The sequence below is a fragment of the Prenolepis imparis genome, unplaced genomic scaffold (assembly GCF_030444845.1).
Source record: "Prenolepis imparis isolate NDT839.2.m4 unplaced genomic scaffold, iyPreImpa1.0 SCAF_11, whole genome shotgun sequence".
In the NCBI taxonomy this organism is placed as follows: Eukaryota; Metazoa; Arthropoda; class Insecta; order Hymenoptera; family Formicidae; genus Prenolepis; species Prenolepis imparis.
In genome coordinates, this window is record NW_028141169.1 from 1,225,477 (window position 1) to 1,244,153 (window position 18,677).

The following is an 18,677-nucleotide window of genomic DNA, read 5'->3' on the forward strand; positions in this document are numbered from 1 at the left end:
ATATTCGAGAAATTGTTATCGCGAAAGTTATAGTAGTTTAACAGTTTGTTCAAAATAAAATAAAATAAAATAATATGTTATAATATACTTTAAACTCGATTAATATTTTTGATAATTATCAGCTGATTTCTGTCAAAAAATATTAATTGCGGATAAGGTATTATAATATATATTATTTACAATATAGTACTATTTGAATATTTTTTACATATTATTATTTTAACATTTAATTAGGAAATTAACGCTTTAATCAGCTGATTTCAAAAAATATTAATAAAGCGTTAATTTGCTAATTAAATTTTAAAATAATAATATATTTTATAAAATATATAAAATAGTAATATGTTGTAAATAATGTTATAATGCCTTATCTGCGATTAATATTTTTTGACAGAAATCAGCTGATAACTGTCAAAAATATTAATCGAGTTTAAAGTATATTATAACATATTACTTAAAACACATATTATTTTATTTTATTTTATTTTGTTCAAACTGTGAAACTATTAACCCTCGCGATAGCAGCTTCTCGATGCTACGAATAAAACGCACGCGAATTGAGACAATCAGCATCGCGGAAAAGAGGCAACAATATTTGCGAGAATCGACTTTAATATGCCCTTTTAGAAAGGCATAACATACCTTTTTTAGAAAGGGATAGTAAAACTAGCATTTTGCAATAACAATTTAACAAAAAACATTTCTTTTAAAAATAAAAGGATGATTATTTTAACATTCGATATAAGTAGACAGAAAGAAATATGTATGATAAGAGAGAAAGAAATATATATATTCCATCAATGAAACATATTAAATTCAAATTATATTCTTGATAAATAATTTTTAGAAAGTGCAATTAAAGATTTTGAAGATAATCTTATTCTAATCGTTAAAAAAACAGAGTCTCATAGCAATTAGGATTTCTTAATAAAAAAAAGAAGAAATATGACATACTAATAATTAATCAATCATATTAAATTTCTACGAGCATTTCTATATCTACTTGTTTAGAGAAATGCAAAAACTTTAATTTTTATAATGACATTTCACGTAATAATAACAAATAACTACAATTTAATAATGAATAACAAAACTAATAATAAATATCGTTTATTTGTAGAATGATAAGAAATATCAAAAGTATTTATAAAATAATGTCGACTAATAATATCGACTTAAATTTTTTCAATTATATTATTTTATGCATGAGATTCGCGCTGGAAAGGGTGGGAAATATAATTATTCGACAATGTGGATCGAGGCGTGCACTTTTTATTGCCATTAAATCTTTTTGCATCGTACTACTTTCCGTTGACTTTTTTTTTTACCTTCCGAATTATGATCCTTAAAATTATCTCTAATCGCATGCGGATACCAACGCGTTAAAATAAAACGAGAAATCCCATTGTGTTATTTTAAACGCTACTCGTCGCGTGACAGTCCTCAAGTGTTGCTAGGCTGCTGGCTCTCAACGACGCCAGGCTCAAGGAACTATGATTTAACGTATTCATGCCGTGTGGATCCTCGCAATGCAGGTACAGCCGTGAACTGACAGATTTGTGGCAGTCGGGACATAAACGTTTCTTCTTCTTGTCGCGTCTCTTCAAAATATCAAACGCGCATCTGCAAACGTTACGGGGAAAAATAAAAGGCGAAATATTATTCTACAGAATTTTTAAAAGCGTTTTAGTTCATTTATTGTTCTTATAAAACAATAATTTTCGAGATCTTCGAAGTATCCTACCGAGCGTGTAATATGTGAGAGCAGGGTAATGCCTCCAGGGAATCAGCGTCCAGGCCAAAAGGCTCGTTACAGCTTCCGCATCGTAATTCCAGATCTTCCTCCATCGCGATCGCTAATCTCTCGTGGTGTCCTTTCTGTTCTTCATCTCCCAAAGAACTGTAAATCCGCGATAGTCTGGATCTGACTGTCCGCACCAAGAGCTATAAGCAATTAGATCCTTAATTATTAACTCTTAATTTTATTCTAAATGTATATGTCTCACACAGATAATCGCGCATAAAGTGATATTAGTGATATTAGAAGAGAAGAGAGATATTATCTTTTATATATTTGTAATATTATAATATAATATAATTTAATAATTATGATATAATATAATAATTTAATATAATATATAATAATATTATAATACAATATTAAATTATATTACAATATTAATTATATTACAATTATAATATAATATAGTATATTAAAGATCTCTTCTTTTTATCCTTCTATCTTTCTCTCTCTTTTTGTACAAACATTAAAAAAATTTTTTTTAAATATCTCGATTTAATATGTACAAAAGAAGCATGACAGACTAACAAATTAATAATAGATAGTATTACTGTCTACTCTTAATTCGAAAATTATAATTTCCACATTTTTTACGAGATTTTATACTTTATATTTTTTTTATTCGATTAAAATCTGACAACAAGTCGATGACAGATAGATGTATGTATCTCCACGTTAGATCCAAGTCAATTCTTAAAATCAAAAAGATCAGCTTTGTCCATTTGGCAATACGTTCCAATTCGTACGACATACTCGACGAGTGAAAAACTTTCTCGCGTTTACTTCAAGTTTCGTCGCGATCTCTCGAAGACTAGAGAGAAAAGAAAAAGAGAAATTTCCAAGTTTTCACGTCTGACGGAAGAATGGAAATTGATTTCACAGTACACCGCGCTTTTCCGGGGCTCGTTCTCTCTTCCTCACCTTTCGCGTCATTCTTTCTTGCTGTTTCTTTTTTCTCTGAAAAAGTACGGTACGAGAACTACGATGGGCAGTGAATCCGTATTGGCAGGTTTACCTTAGCTCCGACTGATCCCGCCACTTCCAGGAGTCTGGTATTGAACTCGAGGGGCCGGCAGTTGCATATCTTGTGCTGCAGCCTGAGAGCCTCCAGGCATCTCGCTGCACCGTCCATCGCCTCCATCTGGCACAACCGATCCCCGGTCGCTGCAGCCGAGCCCATCGCGCTCTCGTACTGTCGGAAGGCTTTCTGCAATATGTCCATCTTTATCTCACCGATGTTATCGCTCTGACATGACGTACAGGCCGGCGTGCGCGATGCATGAACTAAAGGCTAATTATATGTGCATCGCGCGATCGCCAACTAAAAGACAGATTTTAAGTTCGACAAGCGTATTTCTTTACTCTATCGCGCCTGCGGAAGCGCAATTATACATGCATCCGTGCAGCTAAAAAATGAGGATGTTACGCAAACGCGTCGTCCGTTCTATTTCGAAATATCTTTGACACGCGATACACAATATTATTTTATCATGTATACAAATATGTGTCAGAGTAAACCCAGTTTAATATATGACGTAGATACATGTGTAAACACGATAATGTGTAACTTCATAAATTATTAGAATGATTACAAACATTATCTGCTTATTGGAGAACCGCTTTATATTTTTAATTAAATTTAATTAAAATGTATAGCCCCCCCAAATGTGTGTGCAGTAAAAGATTATTTCAGAGTTACAGATTGTAAACTTATAATCTTCATGTATTTTTCTCATCTATTATTGATTTATTTTTGTTTGTTTATAAAAAACACATTATTATATATAAATTTCTAAATAATTAATTTCTAACGAACGCGAAATTAATTGGACATTTATCACATTAACAGTTGCGTAAATGAGAATATATGAATTTAAAATTGATCAAAGTTATATTATAAAGTGATATTATATATATTCTCATTTTTTAAAAAACGCATTTTAAAATTTAATAAAGGAAATATCACTTTTTAATATTTTGCCCCCATTTCAAAATAGATGGACAGATTTTATAAAGAACTTCTGCTCGCTTTTTAACAGGATTTGTAAAGGGTTTCGTAGCGACGAAATAAAATAAAAGCGGCATGCGTTGCAAGCGTGACACAACGTTAAAATCGCTTTTGTAACATACGTGACATGCAAAGGAACGCTCCAGTTATTATGATTTTTTTTTTCATCGTCGATGACAATGCCCGTACATAACAATGTTAGAAGATACAATGAGGCTGTGAATGGTTTTGATAGCATCGTTATATAATATAATACTTGCCGTGAACGCCGATAAAAAAAGATTTATCTCTACAAACGACACAATATGCAAGTAAATATGTTAGCTTCATTTCCAATTATACGATCACATGCCGTTTTAAGTCTTTATATATCAAAGAAAAAGAGAGGGAGAGAGAGAGAGAGAGAGAAAGTTTTTCTCGCTTTCAAGCGTCACCATCAATCGCGCTTTTAGAATAAAATATTTATATTGTATGAACGTATATGAGAATTGCATTGATATATAAATTGTTTTATATTATATTAGTTAATGCGGGATAATCAATGGTGTGAAAATATGAAAGAAAAAAATTATAGAAAAAAGTTATATACGGACAAGCTAAGCAAAAGGCCCAAGACAATTCAAACTATCATGGATATATAATTACTTACATTTATATCGGATTTCTTTCTATAAATGTCTCCCATAATACGGATGCTTCGGGCGTAACTGGCTTGATCACCAGAAACTAACGAGAGTCGCGTAGCTTCCTGCGTACACAACGTGGTAAATAATAATTTATATAATCTGTTAGATCATAATATTGTAGTATCTCGATTAGTCATTGCAACTTTCTTCGATGAAACATCTTTGATACATTTATTTTTTACGCAATTATGAGCATTTTTTCTCGGAAATATTCAAAGGGATGTTCGACGAAGCGGAAATAAAGTCGCGCAATTAAGAGGGGAAAAAATTACGAGAGATTAAAGATGTAGGTTCGAGGAAAGATTGTCAGTATCTTTGAAAGAAAAAAAAATGTCGCGCGCGGGAAAACATTTCGCTTTAAGTCTCATCGCTTTGAAGAGACCACGGTGATTTCGTATCTTTCGACCAAGTTTTTTTCCCGTCCCTATAAAAGAACCTCTCTCTCAACTAAAACTTTACCGAGCAGTAATCGTGAGCGTCGCCCAATTCTCCCTTTTTTCTAAGCGCCGAGGCCATTTGTAATAACGCCGCTCGATGATGACGCGAATTCAGATCTCCTAGTTGTAAACTTCTCGAGAGATCGTAAGCTCTCGCGGCGTATCTCGCGCTCTTGTCCGCGTCCTGTAATCTGCAGAAGAGTTCCGACAGGCCGACGTACACCTGAAAATGAAACGAATTGAAGTATAAAATGAATAAATAAAAAATTTAGAAAGGGTGAAGATGCGGGATCGATTCAATATTTTTTTTTTAATTGCACATTGTCCCTGCTTTGGTGGTCAATAGAAAGAGCATCTCTAAAAACAGACTGAGAAAAGTCATCCATTTTGTCGGGCAAAAAATTTGCAATTCTTTCGGGATATTAATAATAATCGCGCGATGTTTTTTTCGAATATCTCCAGACAGTGTCAAGCGAACAAATGGGTTTGGGTTTAAACGATTAATCGAATGTAAAAGGCAAAACGATAAATACGTCTCGCGGATACACATATTCGTCAACATTGTTTCTCTTAATTACTTTTCTGCATGTGTTCCGTCTGTTAATTAATAAAACATCACTGCGCGCTTATACTCGTTGCGAGAAAGAAAAGCAGCGGACAAAGGGACCTAATTACCTGAAGCTCTAAAGAGGGATCTTGAATGGAGTGGGCGATTTTGTGGGCTCTTTGAAACGCTTCCAGAGCTTTACAGAATCCCGCTAACTCCAAGTGGACTCTGCCTACGGTTAAGTGAACTAATCCAGCAGTGGCGCACTGATCGCACTCGTTATACAAGCTGCGAAAATGCAAAATCATGAATATTAATGCACATGCATACACATGCATACACAGAGTGTCAATAAAAGTAGTCCATAAAATTATCGTCAACACAGCAGGACGTTAGGTTGGCCTAATCGATACGAAATTGGCCTCTTCTTCTTCAAATTTCAAATTTTCAGAGAATCGATTAGATACATTCCGATTTGTATTTACAATTTATTAATTAAACTACGATGTATTTCATAGCGAAAAAATATTAGTCGCTTATATGTGTGTATTACAGTCTATATTTTCGAATAATTTCTTTCGGAGGGTTTTATATTACGCCATTTACATAAGCTGTGTAATGAATTAAAGAGGCTCTCAAACCTGTGCCGAGCGTAATCTAACGCTCTGTCCAGAGCGCCTAATCTCTCGTGTGCCCTGGCCAAGTTCAAATATGCTTCCGCCCGCATGTTCGGTGAATCCAGCTCCTCCGAGATGCATAATTGCTTGTTCCCGAATTCGATGCTGTCCCTGAAGGGAGAGAAATCACGGCGATGCAAGAATCACGAAATTATATTATCGAAAAGAGTAATATTTTTTTAGAGGAATGTGGAGATAAAAAAATGAGAATAAAACTGGATAAAGCTAACATTGAATTGTTTTCATAAGATGTGGGTAGCGATGGAATCAAAATCAGACATCAAATTACTTTGAATATATTTCGAATTATTTCAAATATTCTTTGAAGCCTAGAAAAATTCTTGAAAATCTTGAATGATTTCACAAAATTGTAGAAATCAATATTATTCTTACAATATAGTAATATAATATAAAATGTCATGTAGAAAAAAATTCATATTTTACTCTAGAAAGATATCAAATATTTAATGGATATTTAACATATGATTCTATTTGGTTTAATTTACAATCTATAAATTACAAATTATAAAAACTTATGTATAAATAGAAAAAAAATCTTTCAAAGTGTTGCAAAATTAGAAAGTAAATAGTCTCATCAGTATCGAAATTATCAATAAATATTTTAACATCGATACAAAATTTTTTTCTGAAGCAAGAAATATAATTCATAAAAGAAGAGATAAATTTAAATAAGATTTTATGTTTTGCATAAACAATATATTTTTTCTCTTGATTTTATTATCTACTTGAACATTTCAGAGAATATATATATTTAGTATATTGAAATATTATTCACATATATGTATATAAGAAAAGATTATCTAGATTATATTCAAGACTTTCTCTCAAAACATTTAAAATTTTAAAGATTTCTTTCAAGAATTTCTCCTTTCGAGCAATAATATTCGAACCAATTTAAAGTCCTTATACGATTAAGTTTAACAAATTTAAACGAACAAGTTTGAACGCTCGTCACTATATTCTTAAATATAGATATTAATCTTTAATTATACACTTGTAATACACTTGTGTAATATTTCTTTAGCGAAGTTAAACAAGTACACATGGCTTGACCCGTTTACCTCGTTCCGTCCTACTTTCCTCTAGTTTACTTTTAATAACGCGCACAGGGTAACTCTCGACTTGTTTCACTTTAAATACACACGCGAACAATTGCGACCAAGAAAAAGAAACACACAATCTCTGGGTATACACGTATATTACAGCTTGCTAAATTATGTATAATCTACCTGTATTTGCCCCAATCCATGTACGCTTGGTACAGATATCCGAGGAGGGCGAATTTATCCTCGCGGTGTCTGATGCTCTTCAGGGCACCCCTCCACTTCCTAACCGCAGCCTGCTGTTTATGAGCCCGATACAATTTCAAACCCTGCTCCACCTGAGACACACGAAATAGCACGGATTCGATTCGCACACCTTATACTGTGTCTAATTTATCGCGCGTGACGATAAATTGTGTTTACGACGCGACGACTTGACACAAGTCTTCCTTTAAATAAGTCTTCCTTTAATTAACCGAGCGTGCAACGACGTCAAAGACGGGGGAGAAAATGTATCGTAAATTAATCATATTTATCGCTCTTCCTTAAAATTACTCGTGCTTGAAATTTGTCGTCACGTGACTTGACATCTCGTTATCTTCGCGAGTCCTTGAATTTCCACCGATCGCACACGCCCTTGTATCTTAGACTATTTATTATTCAATATCCCGCGTATTCTTCTCGTAATTCAACCATGGACTTGACGACACGATCAGCCTTGAAATTGAATTAATCTTAGGTCCCCTCGAGCGAAAATGCGATGTCCATAAGGGTGTATGCGAGTCAAAGAGGAAATTGCGCGCGCTATTAATATAGTATAACAATATTTTAATAGAAGATAATTATAAAACGATAATTATATATTGTGTACGTGTATGTGTAAAGCTCGTTGTATGCAATTTTGCAAAATTTGAATATAACTCGGTTTTCATAGTTTTGTAATTATTTTCTCAAGCTGAAACATTAATTTCGCATTTTCTTTCCACAAAGTCAGAGAGATATTACAAATTAAAAAGATTTTAAATGGATGAGAACATAAATGACATTTTAAATTCCACGAAATTTCTTTTTAAATCACTATTTGATTTAACGGTTTAATTAAATGACATTGCGTAATAATTCGTAAAATTGAAAGGCACTAAATTATTTATTTTTATATAGCTGAAAGATGCAGCATATAAAACATATATGTATAACTTTGCATTTTTAATTTAATTTACTTAAAATTATTGCTTGTGTGCTGGATAAATTTGTTTGTGCTGGATAAATATTATTGCAACAGTTTTATTATATGTCTTGTAAAACGAGCTTTAGATGATAGATGATTCTACTAGGAAGAAGTTGACATGTTGTGGTCTTCATCACGCAGCAATAAGCCTTAGCGTAGATAATACAATGCAGAGGTAGAAGGTCGTATCGATTCGACCATGAACTTTGTCCCTGTTGTGTATGTGTGTGTATGTAGCAGATTAAATTCTATGATAAAATATAAATAGCCTCTTAAGGCACGTAAAAATATATCCAGACGCGAGACAGTTTTTATCTGTTTTAGAATTTTAATGGGACGAGGATATTTATGATACTGCCTGCTTATTATACATACTTATCATAACGAAGTTACCATTATCATAACAAAGTAAAACGATGTTTTGCAGGGGGAAGCATTAAGAAATATTGAGAGCAATGGTATTAATAATATTGTGTCAACGAAAATTTAACGTTGCATGCGAGATTGCGTGAGTGAACGAACTTGCGGGAATGAACCTCAGTCTTTATATGATCGTTAACATAATACTATAGTAGAGAAAATAGGACTTAGCCTCGATTATTCCTCGTTTAGATATCCACAATTCATTATAATAGAAACTAGCGATTTTTTCAATAATTGAAAAGTAAATATTAATTTTTCTCGCAGTTATATTTCTGTAAAAAAAAAAATTAAAAAAAGAAAAGATGCATTCTTCTATAAATCAACACAATAGACAAGTTTTACATTTCTTTAAATCTCGTCAAAATCGAAACACGGTTGAGTTATCGTCGTTCGCTTCGACGAAGACGGGAGCACAAATTACGTCTGTCACTGCTTAAAGAGAATGTCGTGGATATAAACTGTCGGATGTGTAACGCGAAATCATAAGTTTCGCACCGGAAACGATAAACACCTAGTACAGTCGGTTTTAGTGGTGGATAGCGTGACCAGAAGTACCGCATGCACATCGTGAACTTGACAGTGACCGATAAAGCTTGCTCCTCGTCCGCGAAATATGCTTCGTTATGCAGCCAACCGTCATGGCTTACCGGTGGTTGCTTGAAAGGCGAACCACCGAGATACTGTTGCTCGTTTGACATATTAATATATACGCTCCTCCAATTGCTTTGAGAACGTTAACCCGCCGTTCGACGACGGCGCCCAGGAGCAAACGGTTTAAAGAATTGGTTGATTAAATTAATTTGTAGGACCATTAATATTACGTGGTAAGTGTTGTTGTGGCGCGCGGCCAATTTCGCTTCTAAGCGCGATGTTTGTCTAAAATTATGATCGCGATTTCGAGATAATACTTGGCACGCGCCTTTCCAAGTGAGAGCTTTATTAATAAATTAATATCTGAATAGAAGTGAGAAGCGTGCAGTAAAATATCTTGGAACGTAATAAGTTACCGCGATATTACATCTGTCCCATCTCTAATATTTTATTTAATCGATCGCATCCTAATAAATTACCAAAAAAATTTCGAACGCATAATTTTGCTGAATGTAGAAATTTATATTTTTTATATTTTCTTATTTATATACTTTTTATATTTTTTGTTATCTTATTTGTATAATAATATTGATAAATTAACATTTTCTTACAATTTTCATAATAAGATTCTCAAGTATCGAATGTATTATCTCTGCGAAATTCAAACCAACTCATTTCGAACTTCCTCCTATTCCTCTCAAGAGGCTTAGGAAGAGCGGATATATACATGTTGTGGGATACTTACCCTCCTTCGGGCTAATTGTTGATCGAACCGTCTCCTGCAACCTATGAGACATTCCCATATACCAGTGCCCGATCTGCCATTTTGGTAATGGCCATTACTACCATTGCCATTTTGGTGCCGGTAATCCTCTTCGGTAAATTCGCAGACGTCGAGTGGATGTCTCGATCCATCAGGGCTACCCAGCAGCGCGGTCGCCGAGAGCTGATGACTCGCCGATCCGCTGCAACCATTCGATAATCTACATCAATGTATATGTTGCCGTAATCTATATTAATCCTTTATTTGTGAGCTAAATCGTACAATTATATTAGCCGCTTGACGCTTTAATCACTCCATTTCCGTTCATCCGTCTGATACGAGTTTGACTAAAATTCTCTTCAAAGTATTAATCATTTCATAAATATTTCACAAATATTGTGGAACGATTTAAAAATATTATTAAAAAATAACAAATATCTATATATAATATTAATTTATATCGTTGAAAAATACAAAATACAAAATATAAAATATAAATAATATATAATAATACTCGTAATTTATACCCCGGTATCAAAATTGTTTCGATTGATTCAACTTTTTCAATTTGCACGATTTTAATAATATAAGAAGTAGTTATTCTTTCATACCTGTGCATACGTACAAATGCATATGCGACTGCTTTTTTGTTTGTATATTGAACGATGATTATTATCGCTACCTATTTAAGGGTGCTTGATTCGAATATTCGTGGAATTTCATGCCCGCCGTAAAATCCGATGGGAGGAATTTAAAGAAGACGTAACCGAGCGCGATGCGATATTTTCACAACATTGATCGCATAAGTTCTATAGAAATTCCAAAATTGTTCTCTCGCTTGAGTGTGATTTATACCTGCTGTATATAACAAAGAGGAACAGTAATCTCTTTTCGATACTCGCGCAAGAGTACGATACAAGTTTATAAAGTAAATTAGTATGCTTTGTAAAATTACATTATAAGTTATAAATTAAAAAGAAACTTTAATATTATCTCGCGATAGAAAGAAAACTTGAAATATATATGCTAGACTTTCTTCAATATTTATATTTTTTAAAAATTTCTTGCAAAAATATAATTTATTTTATTAATTTAATTTTATTATATTTTATATTTACTGTGTGTATATTTAAAATATTATTTTTTACAACTTATAAGCTAAAAAAATGTTAACGTTAAATTACCGAGTAATACGATTAGAATATGTAATCTTTAAAATGATACTGTCAAAAATTGTTTCCAACATTAACATTCTACGTTGATCTGACGTTCTGCTCTATTCGGCAAAATGACTAAATCATAGTTGTAGATGAAAATTCCCATCCCCCCATTCTGGTCAATATCTCGAAAGCTCACAGCTCACGTCAAACGTCTATGTTAGATGATGGATGCGGGCAACTGACCTCCCGCAGGTTCCATGCGCAGACTCTTAATTTATTTCTAGGACGAACGGAAGGAGAGCGCGCCGAGATAAACCGCTTTTGGCTGCCATCCCGGAGGTTTGAGTTTGCAAACTGCGCATTATGGAAGTTACAAGGTGTATATATAGGTTACAGGGTATCCTACACATCCTCCTTTTTATCGCAGCAGTTTTCGCTTACGTATATTTAAATCAATTTTTTTTCAATCTCTTCAATCTCTTGGAAAAATTTTATGAACACATTATATTTCTCTCTCAAAGCAACCTTTCTATTAATTATTTGATATATTTTTGAAGCAATCTTGTTAAAGGTGCGTTTACAAGAAATTAAATAACAATGAAATTTTTATTACCTGTTTGCGTAGCTACGATTAAATTAAAAAATCAACCTTTTTCGCACTGTTTATAATAAAAATTACAGATTTTTTATTACTCTTTTATAAAAAAAATTGATTACGTATTGAAACGTTTCGCGGTAAAAGGTGACAAGATGTGTATGCCTGGGACACCCTGTGTGTAGAATCACGAGTTCTTACCTATCTACTCTTGTCCTACCGCAATGCGACCGTTGCTCTATATCCGAGAAAACTGAAATCCACTTGTATTTCTTTTTTTTTTTCCAATTCTGCCCGAGATACCGCAAAACTCTCTACTACAGGAGACTGACTCGCCCTTTCATCAACTATGTCGGCCCTCTTTTGTAAACTGGAATACCGAGCGAAATAGATTTTTACATTTTAGATAACACCCTGTTTCAACGAGAACATTGAATCAACATTCTTGTGCTCCTTCCGTTCGTCAAGCTCGTTTTAAACAGAGATCCGTTTTCCTATAAATAAACGCATCTTTAAAAATATATTTTGCGACTAATAATTCGTTTGACAAATTAAAATTAATATATTCAGCGCGCGAAGAATCTACCAAATAAAATTTACTCTTTTCCTGCCGAGAAGCATTACATTGGGGAGAATTAATTACCGACCACGTTCGAGACGTTAGGATTAATTAAAGTAGACGATTGCGAGAGAAAAGTATCTCGTGCCTGACTAGCCTTGATGGAAGTCCCATGAGGGAGAATCTCACCCTCTATCGCAAATTACACACTCCCCATTCTCGTTAAAGTTTTCCCCAAAACAGTCGCGTGCCTGTGCGCGCGCATATATGCGTACGCGTTTGTCTCTCTCTCTCTCTCTCTTGCTCTGTGTATGTATACAAGTCCGCATATCGTGTAGAGCGAAGAGTATACGACACTCTATCGCTTTCCCACTACGTTTGCTAGGTGGGCGAGGCACCTGCGACCTCTTTTGCTGACCCATTTACGAGCTACGAGATACGGTACGGCGTTGCGATTCTAAGTGGAAAATCGAACCATCCCCTGGCTCTTCCGCGCGTCGAGGTCGATCAACGAAATACGTATACATGGCGTATCTGCTCTCGCAAACTTACCCCCTTATCGTACATCTTTCGCTTTCCTTAAGCATCATCCCCTCGCTTAATGTCGTAATAACGTTATAACGTCGATCGAAGAATGGGTGACAAAAAATATGGAACAAATATAATTATATTTAATCTTGGGATTTGTGCGGTCGCGTAACACAATGAAATGGAATTTTTTGCCTTCAACTTGGATTAGATAAATCGCAGAATTTATTCTTTTAGGCGCACCATCTCTGGAATATATCTAATTAAATCCCAGCTTACTAGAGTAAATTACAATTCAGCGATCAAACTTTTGTTGGATAAAATGTGAGAATAGCGACTATAACATTTCTACCAAACGCTTTTACGAGAAGCATGGATTGGTTTTTACATTGCGTAACTATGTTCGTACGAGCTGTACGGCAATTATCGTCCATCGTGACCTATCTATCCGCGGTAGCTCGTAATTATAATATTATTATACTTCATTGTTACCATCATTATCGAAATGTAGGGCGGACATTATATCTACATTATTACCTCCTGATTTATATATAAAAAAACGCGGACTTTTTTCTTGGATAATTACCTAATTATTTATCATTGTATCATAAATAATTACCATAAATTACGTATTATGTTCTATCTTATTGTTAGTGATTTCTCGAAATATCAAATATGAATTTTTTGAAAATAGACAAAAATATAATTTTTTAAATTACTCCTTTGGTATATTTATTAAATAGAGTGATTTGTTTTATTAAATCTTAATGTTATTAATAATTTGTTTTATAAAAAAAATTCTCCTACACTTTTTTGCATTAATATAGTGTTAAAGTTAAAACGTTATTCTCTCTCTCTCTCTCTCTCTCTCTCTATAAGTTTAAAATATTATAAGATATACTACTAATGTTAACAATTATAATAATAACATAAATAATATGTTACTTTTTGTACGTATTATCGCATTTTAATTTTTTGTATGTACTTTAAGCCTTGAAAAAAAACGGAAACCCTCGACTTCAATGGATTATAACTCTGAGAGAGCTTTTTTAGCATGCTCCTATTTTTCTCGTTTTTATTCTAATGTAAATGCATGTGTGGAAAGCCAACAATTTATTTTTTATTTCTTTCGAAAAAATGTGGTACCTACCTCTTTTAATATTTCAAGCAAATATATGTTTAGTAGTTCCGAGCGTTTTATGTAAATATTCATTCTAAATACATGTAGTATACAGTAATTTTATCGATAAAAAATTATTGCTTATTTTGATACATACAATACAATAATTAAATAACTAACAAAGCGCAATCAAAAATGTGAAAAATTAACAAAATATTTAATATCTAATATATAATATATATTTTTATTATTTCATAGCAATTATTATAAATAACTATATCGAAATTTGCAAATCCGGATCTTAAAAAAAAAAAAAAAAAAAAATAGAAAAAAATGATAATTACGAAGGCAGACACACGTATCTTTATCTGTCTCTACGTCGTATGTGAATCAGCTGATAGAAACAGAATGTAATCTTATTACAGTGAAAATACGAATAAAAATCATATAAATACTAATCTTTAGCACTACGCAGTGTATTACTATATGTTTAGCTATTAATTTTAATTCAAATACACACATCTATATTACGATTTTCGCTAAATTAATTACCTCGATTAATTATAACTAATTTGTTTCCAATTTAAAATTCGCTATTGTCACATTTCCGGTCGTGGTGAACGATAACACTTACCCGAGGTAATCCCTGGACGAGATAGACTCCCATGACATGGCTGTGCGTCTTTCTTGGCGCGATGGCACCTTTTCTCCGTCCCGCGGTGCAGCTGTTTCTTCTCTCTTTCTCTTCCTGGCGGTCTATCATCTCATCTCTCGCCGCCAGCATTATCCCGTACGCGCACCCGCGTGAGATGGAGCATAGCACCACCTTGCTTCGCGAGGGACGGCACGACGACGACGACGCGACGGTCACAACGACTTGACAGCCCGATCGTCCGCATGCAATCGATCCCGAGGACCAAGACAGATACCTTTGATACTGCGTGATACGATTGTCCTTATCGCGCGAACGACTGTCTATCGAACGACGATCAGAGGAACGATTTCGCACGCGGGGCGACGCTTGTATCGATCATCGCTTAGGGCTTAGGAATTTTATTCTCCGAAGTTCCTTCCCTCATGCGTCCCTCTCCGAAAGAAAAAAATAAGGAACACCAACGACGCGAAAATTACAAAGTAACGAAGCTGCGATTTAACGCGATTTAATCTCTCGCGCGTAAAGAGACAGGATGCGAGAAGTAGCGAGAAGGGAGGATTTTTTTTAAGTTCTAGGACTTTCAATTGGACGAGTGATTTTTTTCGCAAGAGTGATTTATTTTTTTTTCTTTTGTTTTTCGTCGATTATTATTTTCTTGCCCAAGGAAGTTATATGCTCGAAAGTATATGGGACTTGATTTCGTTTGCCGATATAGTCGTTGAGGTAGATTTTAGGATCGTCTTTAGGGATCGGGGATTCCTCACCCGAATAGGGGGATGATTTTTGGACAGACTCGATGCGCTTATTCACTAATGTGCTTGAGAGGGATGACACACACACCTCGGTCGAAGAAAAAAATAATTCTGCAGGCCCGCGTGTCTTTGTACTTATTACGCCTAATTGAGCACCGTGGACTCGCGCGAGTTATTCGCGCGCATTGACGTTTGAGAGAATCTTGTAAATTATTTTGTTTTCTTCTCCTCTTTTCTCTCTCTCTCTCTATTTTTTTTTAACGTAATTGGCAAATGTTTCGTGGCAGTTTCTCTTCGATCGTTTGATCGATCGATAAAGATTGGTTCGAACTGGTTAACAGAGACGACCGCTCGAGTCTCACGGTACTTTATTTTCGTCTCTTTCACTCTCACTGCTTTGTAACCATAAATAACTTCTCTTCGCCTCTTTGTCTTTTTTTTTCTCTTTAGTTGCACAATTTTTAACAACTTCCCCTTCGCGAGTGTTATTTCTTTAAAATGTATACTTCTCTCTCTCTCTCTCTCTCTCTCTCTCTCTCTCTCTTTCTCTTCGTGTAGTCTCGAATTATTTAATTATCGAGAATCGCGTAACGTGATATACTATGTAACGTTTCAACGTTGTGATTTAGACCTATGAAGGTTCAACACACATATATAATATATTATATATACATCTATGATGTATTTAAATAGATTTGCAACATGTATGTACATCTAATATAGAGATCCGCGCGTTGTTCCGCGTCTGTGTGTGCGTGTCTGTGTGTACCCGTATATACGTATGCGTGCGCGTACGCATCTTTTTCATTAATTATCGAACGCATTAATTATTTTTGCCTGTACTCTTAGCGACAACAATTCGGGCTGCCTCCCCGAATTATACAATATATATATATATATATATTTATTTATTCCGGCGTGTCGGACGGTGCTGGAACGCGGTTTGTTGCGTTTCAGCTTAAATCGCTCTTTCCGCTGCTCCGAGATTAACGTTATAGGGATGGAGGAGTTCACCGTGTACGATATTATATATCACCCAATTATATCGATACCACCATATATTAATGTTTACGTAAACCAATGCGAGATAACGTTGACGATCGCGAAGTCGATAGAGAACGACTTCGACCTTCTTTTCTCCTTCTTTTTCTCTCTTGTGATCTCTTAAGGGATAAACTTGCCGACTTGGGTATTCGAAGCGCGTGTTCAGCAGTTTCAGCACCCGCAAAGGTTAAGGGACGCGCAGTCCCCGAAACTAGGATCGCGTCGACCCGCGGTGTCCCAGTTACCGTCCTGGTGACCCCTGGCGCGCTTTTTCTCCCCCTCTACGGCAGGGGGGGAGGGAAAGGGCGAGGGCGAATCCGCCCCTCTACCGAGAAACGCGAGGGCGCGAATTCGCGTTCCAACGAGATTCTCTCCACGCAGAATGTTTTTCTCTCAACTTCTCTCCGTAAATCGCGCTATTCTCTTCCTCTGGTCCAGCAGTTATCTCGCAAGGCCTTGTCTCACCGTCCTTTTATATCTATATATCTATCTTCGAACAATTAATTTCATCAGTGTTCAACAGTCTTTCTTTGTTGCGCATAAATACTTTTTTTTTTATATATATTTATATATTTGGAGCATATTACATGCTTTGTTAATTTTTCCTTAGAAAGCTCTCTTTAGAATCCTTTTGTCCGCGTTTGTTTTGCTTAAGCCTTTTGTCTCTTCTTTTATCGTGTCCCGCGCGACGACGAAGACAGATCGGGTCCCGAAGACAGGGCGAGAGAAGACGGAACTGTCAGCGTTCGAATTCGGTGCTCATCGCGCTCTTCGATAGTAACGCGACCAGCGTTCTGGCCTCGTTAGGGATGATACGGTAGCAGTAACAGCAGCAGCAGTCGTGCGCGCCTCGAGGCGTTTCCTCATGCCGTCGCCGATTGATCCCCTGGTCCGGTCTCGGTCGTTTCGAGCCGCGTTCCGGCCTTGTCCCTCTCCCTCCTCCCCTCCTTCGGCGCCGTCCACCACCACCACCTCTACCAGCAGCAGCAGCAGCACCACCACCACCGGACTCCTCTCTTCGCGCGCGGAAACACGTTTCCGCGACCGCTCACTGGTCGCAACGAGGACAACCGGAGGCCGCGACGAGAAGGTTACGGGCGCGCGGATCGCGAGAGAGAGCGCCTTTTCCTACCCTCCCTCCCCCCTGCTACCCTCCCTTATCGTACGGGGTTGGTCCTCTCGCGGCGAGGCTCCCGCGAAAATCCACCGCCGGTGGCCGGAGCAGAACTGTCGCGCCCGAGCCGCAGCAGCCCGCAACACACGACCCGACCGATCCACCCCCTTCGGGCTCTCTCTCCTCTCGCCCGTGTTCCACCCCCTGTTTCCGCTGCTGGCCTCCACTCTCCGCGCTCTACGTCCCTCCCCTTTGTCTCTTTCTCTCTCGCAGCGTTGTTACGCGACCCTCGGCTTCATATTCTTCTCTCTCCCTTTCTCTCCGTTTCTCATCCCCATCGCCACCCCTTTGGTTCTTTCTATCGCGAAAGTCTTTCTCTTCTCCCCTTCTCCTCGCGATCTTTCTCCCCTCTCTGTATGGTTCACCTTCATTTCAGCTTTATTTCTCGCTTTTGATCTCTGTCTTCCTACCCTTATCCTTTCTTGTCGGACAGACAAATTTCATCCTATACATCCCACGATACAGCAATCCGACTCTTCGAATCTCGGGTGTGTTGATACACGCTTCGTTGCCGCGCTGACGCGATTGAAAGCTGCGGGCAATAACTCTGGACCAGCGAGTCTGCAAACATTTCGAATTACATGGTACTCTGTAGCAATAAAAATAAATGTAAAATACGCTTCTCCGATGAACGTTGTAGCCTTTGGTGCAGCAAATTGTAATCGTGAATTTCGCCGGTTGAATCTTTCATGTTCCGGAAAATATTTAGCGACTCGCCCTGCGTAAATTAAATTTTTCTGTTTAACTAACTTATTTGCCTGTCTCGAGGTCGAGTAAAAATTCGATTTTCCATCACGCGAAAGTTTAATTAGTTATAAGTTGTAAATTAAAATTTAAATTGCGGTTTTCCAATTTCCTATTTTTT

General features: G+C 36.1%; 1 protein-coding gene across 2 annotated transcripts; it reads right to left on the bottom strand.

Moving 5' to 3' along the window:
* Positions 1-1,257: 1,257 nt before the first annotated feature.
* Positions 1,258-17,833, bottom strand: LOC145942553 (43 kDa receptor-associated protein of the synapse homolog). 2 transcript variants are annotated; one of them, XM_083049388.1, is made up of 10 exons: positions 14,822-17,833; positions 10,208-10,427; positions 7,407-7,558; positions 6,121-6,267; positions 5,608-5,767; positions 4,955-5,155; positions 4,459-4,557; positions 2,817-3,023; positions 1,745-1,944; positions 1,258-1,623 (listed from the first exon to the last, which is right to left on the bottom strand). In XM_083049388.1, exons 1-10 carry the CDS (start codon positions 14,857-14,859, stop codon positions 1,416-1,418), a joined length of 1,632 nt encoding a protein of 543 aa, XP_082905514.1. In that variant the 5' UTR covers positions 14,860-17,833; the 3' UTR covers positions 1,258-1,415. The 2 variants fall into 2 exon arrangements, with proteins under 2 accessions (XP_082905514.1, XP_082905515.1); XM_083049389.1 differs by having other exon boundaries at positions 2,817-3,008; positions 14,822-17,832.
* Between the last annotated feature and the right edge of the window lie 844 nt (positions 17,834-18,677).